Source organism: Limanda limanda, chromosome 9, assembly GCF_963576545.1.
Source record: "Limanda limanda chromosome 9, fLimLim1.1, whole genome shotgun sequence".
Classification (NCBI taxonomy): domain Eukaryota; kingdom Metazoa; phylum Chordata; class Actinopteri; order Pleuronectiformes; family Pleuronectidae; genus Limanda; species Limanda limanda.
Window position 1 is genome coordinate 20,234,451 of NC_083644.1, and position 7,165 is coordinate 20,241,615.

A 7,165-nucleotide genomic window follows, 5' to 3' on the forward strand; every position below is an offset into this window, starting at 1 on the left:
CTGAACTAATCCAAAGCCAAATAGGAGGGCGCACGGTCCATAGAGAAGCCAGAGAGGCTGATGAGTAAAAATAAGCCTACTGTTAATTAGAAAATATATTACATATTCTCTTGGGAACTCATGTAACAGTTCGCCCTTGACTTCCACAAACAGCCAAACATGTTAAATTCAAGGAAACAAAGGATGAGCTAAAGTAATCAACAATACGGAGGGCCTGGGAGGATTATGGTCAAAAATATTTACCAATCCAACTGGCATCCAGCCCAGTACAGTTAGTGTTTCCAGCCTCATCATTTAAGCTTGAATGAATTTATATGCATAGCAGGCAACCGCTTTTTTACGTGCTAAAATTTGCGAATGTGAGGTAATCTAATTGAAAACCAACCAGGACAATAAACAGAAAAATACTGAGTGACAGCTTGTGATACCTTGACGATTATCACTGACCCTCTAATCATAGGCCCGTGGGCCGTCCACAGGCTGAGCAGTTCCTTTCATCCCAAATAAAGACGATGATGAAATCCAGGTGTTGGAAGAGATAAGTCCTATAAAAAATGCAGTGGTGTGTGAGGTCAGCTGGGAAGGCCGAACAGCTGTAGAGCAACTGAAGGAAATGTTAGACCAAAGACATCAAGAGAAAGAGGAGCGAGATTATCTTGGGATGGATTTAATCATTTTCAGGGTTAGTGTCGTATTCAAGAAAGAAAGGAAGGGAACAATATTAGTCGTTATTTGGCCTCACCGTCCATCACATACAGAATCTCAGGCTTCCAAAGTGGTTGCACATGGAAGAATGCAGGTTTTGGGAGGTGAATGCTTTGACAGGAGAACTGGCTTATTCATGAGGAGAAGTTATCAGGGGAGTTTGAAGGACAAGGTAACAATAATAGGCTGTGTAAACCATTATGTGAGGCTTTGGATGGGAAAGTAAGCAGGACTCTCCAAACAGTTACTTTGTCTTCCGGAGAACTTCAAAGGAAGATTAAAGAACCTCACCGATGTTTGGTTTTATGATTTAAGAAAAAAGAGGTTTCCAAAGTCGTCAAATGTCAATAAAAGAGGTTTCATCCTGAATCCAGTGAATACAACACGCCACACAGATCCCTTTTTTCAATGGAAAGAAAAATGTTTATCTCATCAAACCTCTGTGGGAATATTAATCATAACATGTTATATTTCATTTAGCTCTCTCCCAAATAGGCATACTTCAAAAATGTTGAAAGTTAGATGAGATCAGTGACCGATCTCATGCTTGTACGGGAAATTTGAAGCTACAGTCAACAGATGGTTGGCTTAGCCTAACATGAAGACTGGAGACATGTGCAGACATGAGAGCACTATCAATCTTCACATACTAATTCTTTGGAAGGAAGTGAATGAGGGTTTAATTTTAATGAATATATTATACACAGGGCTATAGTGTTGCTTGACAATTGGCACTTTGAGTGACATTTTTAGTTCTTCTGAAGTTGATTTCTTCTTAAAAATACAGAATCTCAGTGGGTGCACGTGATGTTAACAGCACTCTTCCTCTGAAGTGCAGAAAAGCACAAATCTCTTGATCCACATCATCACGAACAGGTTCATCCATTTTCTCCTCTGTACAGTCCAGCAGCTCTCAGGGAGATCCTAATTTATTTTGTAGGTCAGTCCTTGAACTTCTCCTCCACTTTCTGGAGTATAAGAAGAGAGTTGTATATTTACCACTGTGCTCCAGTTAAAGAATTACATCAACACACACTTGACGATCCTCTGTAAACACTTTACTATCGCATGGTGATGCTGAACTCTTGGTTTCTTTCTCTGCATTCAGTTTTAAAATGTAAATTGTGTATTGTATGAAATCTACTATAATGGTACAAGAAATTGTAAATAAATGATTTTGTTTTAAGATTAGATTCATATTCTTTCTCTTTGTGTATAATGTATTCAGGAAACACTGAAAACTCACATTTTCAGTTTGACTTTTGCTGAAGAAGACATTTTAATAAATAAATAAATACATTACAATTTTGATAACAGAATAATTAAATTTGTGATTTTAAATAATACATAAAAACAGAATTTTCATAAACCACAATGAACACAGTCTCCAACAAATGAAAAAATGCCAACTGATCAAATGTGCCACAGTTGTTAGTGTATGTAGTCTGCAGATATTTTTTTAACATAGTGGCAAGATACATAGTTCACATACGTAACAAGGAAGAAACATATCAAAATTATCTGGAGATGTGAAAACAATTATGGAAACATTTAGTCATTTGACATGAATGCTGGTTTCCTCAGTGAAACTTATGGATTGTTATGTCAGAATGTATATATGTAATTCTTCTGGCTTTTGCAGAATCCTGCACAATATAGTTGCTTAGTCTTTTCTACTGATAATGAAAATAGTTGCGTGTAGCGTGTATTCCCTTCGCCCTCCAGGTGATGAGTTATAATGCAAACCGAGACCTCTGCAGCACATTTTCAGGCAGCTGAGTTATTATTGTAATAAAAAGTGCACAGCAGGGAACATGACAGGGAGGAAAACGAGTGTCGCGCCACACTGACACCTTCTCGACTGGGCTCAGTGTTCCTGACAAAAAAAAACATAGTGAGTGACTTTTCTCACCACGGAGGAATAACAAAAACACACTCGCATCAGTGCACACAGACACACACATCAAGCTAGAAAAACACATTTCTCTTGAGGCAATGGTGCATTTCAGGTCATGAACCTTCCTCCGGCGCCTCGCTAACCGTTTCTTCTAAATCCCATTGCGTCATTAACAGACAAACCTGTCTGTGAACGGGCCAGACGGGGAGGGAAATGGCTGATGGAGACATCTTAACACCGGAGCTGCTACCAGGCATAATTGCTGTGCCCTTCATGTGTGTTTGACTTGCTGGAACTCTATTTAGGTTAAACAACTCGAATACTGAAAGAGTTGCTGTTGCAAGACATCAGTGGAATAAATCGGTGTCGGTGAGGTTTGACCAAACCGCGTATGAACGAGTGACGGTTGAGTTTGGTAGAAGTTGAAAGAAAATGTCGTTATATTATTTCACGCTTACAGAAAGAATCCTCCATTGCAAATTATGTTTTCATATTCCAATATGTACTGGTTCTAACTTTGTAACACGTAACACAGTGATAATTTGCATCTGCACATCTTTTAAAGACATCAAGACAGCATTCATCAGATTTTATTGCTCTACTATGTTTTTCGTTTTTCATATTTTTATTTTCAATGCATTTACATATCAACAGACTATATTTTGCATACTGTGTATTTTACTGACTCCCATTGCATCTAATAACACAGATAAAAGAACATACTTCATTTCTGGCTGCATTGGAAATTTATCACTTTGCAAGTATGATTTTGCAAAGACTTTGGACAAGTAGAGAGTTTGAGAACTGAGATCAACTGTTTTCAAAACCTCTCTGCAAGTTGAGTGGGTTTCAACTAAACATGTGATTGCTCGTACAAATGTGACATATAACATATAAATATATTCATACTGTAATATTTGCATCTGTGAAATAATATGTTTGTCAAAAAGCCTTAAAAAATGTAGGAAATAATTCAGTGAAACAAATCTTTTTTTTTTTCAGCCAATTATAAAATATGGTGGTTCAATAACTGCTTAGAAAAGTCAAATGTTGTGTTTTTATGTTTCATTGTGACGGTGTGTTTTCAAGGTGAGCAGTGAGGTCACTGCCATCCACGCTCAGTGTCTGTGATGAGACTCTACCTGGAAAATCCAGTAACGAAAACTGTTGAGACTATTGAATGAAGTCATGTCCTCTTCAGACAGTCTCGCCGATAGCGTCCTGAGTTCAAGGCAATCAAAGCAGAAGCGGTTCTGAGAAAATGACAGATAAGACTCAGGAATGTTTCGGATGGCGTGGGTTTGTGGAACAAGTCTTTAAAAATAGCAGCGGTCTTACCGATGGTCTGAAGCATGAAGCAGCTGCGGCTGAGGTTGTTTAGCTTTTGGGATCTGCGGGGAAAGGCAGCAGGGAGAGACGACTGGCGTGTTTCACGTACACGTTGCCGTCCTCTAGTTTGACTTCATACACTTGTTGCTGAAATAGTCAACAAAGACAGAGGAGCTGGGAGCTGGAGAAGAAATGCACCACCTCCAGCTTCTGTAGAAGCATGACAGCACCTTCGTGTGTCAGAGTACAAGTCAACTTGGGTTGCATCTAAGTTTAAGAAAAAGAGTAAATCCTCTAGTGAAAACTCTGACATCAGAATATTTGTTTTTAAATTTCATCTTAGAGGTATGCAAAAGAATCACAACAGATCCTGAAAATGATTAATGGAAAAGAGGAGGAGATGTTTATGGAATGAAAAGCTCTTGTTTGGGTTGTTCATTGATTCACTCATCAGAATAGAGGAGGAGAAGAAAACACGTTTGACAGAGTGAAGGGGGAGGGGGGGAATATAATCTTTACTCTGAATGATTTCAATCTGTAGAACTTCCAACAGTTGATAAAAGGGGACGATGCGGCTGATTGTTTACATGAACTCCAGCTGCAGTCAGTAACTGAAGCCTCGTGGGTTTACACTTAGCTTTTTATCTTAAAGGTTTTACACATATTTAAGCACAACAATTTAAGTCTTATTCAGGTTTTTCACTAATATATATGAAAATGTACGCTTTATTAACTATTTGAACATTTGACCAGTTAATCAGTTACACAGTGTCAGTGATGTATGAATATATATATATATGTATATATATATATATATATATACACACTTATTCACCATCTAAAAGTGCAGTCTTTACGTAAAAGGGAAAAACACTCAAATATACATGTGTGCACATCACACGGTAAAAACGTATTACTCTACTTGTTACACTACTTTAACAGTGTAAAAATACAGACCAGTTTTTTTTTTTCATACTAGAGTCATGGTGCATTAATTTCTCCTTCATCAAACTTTGTATATATCGTCTATTTTTTTCCCACTAATCTTATCCATTGTTTTATACATATTGTCTATTGCTTATTTTTGTGTCTATCTTTGACCTAATGTTCACTGAATGTTCATTTCTTATGTAAGTACATTTAGAGCAATAGTTAAATGGAATTAAATTCCCTGTATATGTGCACAAACACTTGACCAATAGAGCTGATTCGGGTTCTGTATGTGATAGTTGTACTTTATTGATACCAATTTGAGAAATTATTGTATACATATATATATATATATATATATATATATATATTGTTTTTGTATTTTTCCCACCACCATAATATATAATGAACAACAGGAAGCATGAAGGACTTGTTTCATCACTGACCTGTAATGAGGTCCCTGACTTGCCTGTCCTGAGGTCAAAGTCGTAGTCATGCCACGGACAGAAAACCTTCAGGACCCCGTCAGCCTCCTCGATGTCCCCCTCACACAGAGGACCACCTGGTGGGAGACCGGAAGTCACAGGGTTTTTCAGAATAAATTACTTCTGCTGTCTGTCTCCCCAATAGGGACACAATGTGATTATGAGTCTTGCATATAACAAGGTGTGAAACAGCTGCTCCTGTTTTTAATTTTCTATTCTTGGTGAAGAGGATCAGAAAACAAAGAGTCACATTTAGATGTAGGTACAGCTGCAGGCATGTAGTTGGCGCTGTTTCCTCTCAGGCTGCACATTTAACAATCTTTCATATTTACAGAGCTGGTTTAGGCTGTAATTCACATAAAGGGTTAATGCGGGCGAGTGTTGTGTGTTGTCTCTTTACCGGCGTGTGAGCAGCGAGCATCCATGGCGAAGAACTCCCCCTTCACACAGAACAGGCCCACGTCAGAGTCCCGGCCGAGAGGGGAGTACATGAGACGGCAGGGCTTCTTGGAGAGCTCCGGGGCCGGGCCGATGAGTCTCCATGCTGTGGCCTCCGCGGTCCCCTCTCCGTCCCCGCAGCTAGACGCCATAAAGAAAGGAGGAACGAGCGGCTCTTCTAGGTCTCTAGTCTTTTCTTCCGCCGGTGCAGACAAACGTGGCAGATCGCTCGGTGCAGATGTTCCATACTAACCAGCAGGCCGCCCGGTTCCTCCGTCAGCTGAGCGGACTGACCGCCTCCATCCGGCCGCTGCAGCCTCACCGATCCGCGGCGTCGTCTCACTGAGGCAGCGGCGCTCTGGTGGCTGCTCCGCTCCAGCTGCTGGACGTGTGGATGGTTGTTTGTCACTGATCAAAACCCAGCAGCACAGATACCACTCACTTAACAAATGATAGCAGATGTTTATTTTCTGCACATGCAAATATGAAGCTTGTATGAAACAATTAAAAATAATCAGCAACCTACTGTTTGTGATCAGTGACCAACACCTAATGTGGAGACCAGACCAATGCAAAGAGGTTAAGCAATGGCTAATAATATATTATTGTAAATGTACAGGGTTATTAAACACATGCAAGCAGCGAGTGAGAACTACACACACAGCACAATACAATACAACGTATTATTATTATTTACTAATCCCAAAGGCTTTTTAGTTTAGGGCAATTAAAAGGCAGAACAACAAGATACAGACAAGCAGTGACAGACATCCACTAAAAGAATAAAACGCAATAAATTAGCTGTTCAGTTGTATCTTTAAAAATAACAAAGGTTATACCAAATAAACAATTCACATGGCAAATATATAGGCATTTAAGAGTGAGTGTGTTTTCTATGTGCCATTCTTTAGATGAAGCACCGAATTGTCCTCTAAGCCCTTGTTCACCTGGTAAATGGCTTTGAATGATGGCTTGCACCTGGGGAGGCAAAGATGCCCCCAAGAGGGAGCATCTGGAACTGAGTGTGGAGAACATGGGTTGTGTTCCATTATAAGCTGCTTTCAGACATGCACCGAACTCAGCGGATCCTCCGGACATTATCCGGAGGGGCTTAATGTCAGAGTGAGAGCCCCAGGACTTTCTGTGAACTTTCTCTGGCCAGCCCACAGGTAAAAACTCTAGAGAATGTTCAAATTAGCTCATGTGAGAACACAGCATGACATCCTCTGGAGCATTCACCAAGAGTAGGTGAGTGTATTGATGATGCAACTAACATGCAACAGATGCAAGTATAATTAAAAAAAGGAATACAAATGTCTCGGGATGAAACCGTGGTGCCATGATGGTGATGATTAGGGTCGATGCTGGTCTCGCTTTTGTC

At 39.7% G+C, this 7,165-nt stretch overlaps 1 protein-coding gene across 1 annotated transcript; it reads right to left on the reverse strand.

The window, feature by feature from the left end:
- Positions 1–3,979: 3,979 nt before the first annotated feature.
- si:ch211-212d10.2 (uncharacterized protein LOC557710 homolog) lies at positions 3,980–5,936 on the reverse strand. The gene is made up of 3 exons (XM_061078902.1): positions 5,747–5,936; positions 5,308–5,423; positions 3,980–4,078 (listed from the first exon to the last, which is right to left on the reverse strand). The coding sequence occupies exons 1-3, from the start codon at positions 5,934–5,936 to the stop codon at positions 3,980–3,982; spliced, it is 405 nt and encodes a 134-aa protein (XP_060934885.1).
- Positions 5,937–7,165: the final 1,229 nt, after the last annotated feature.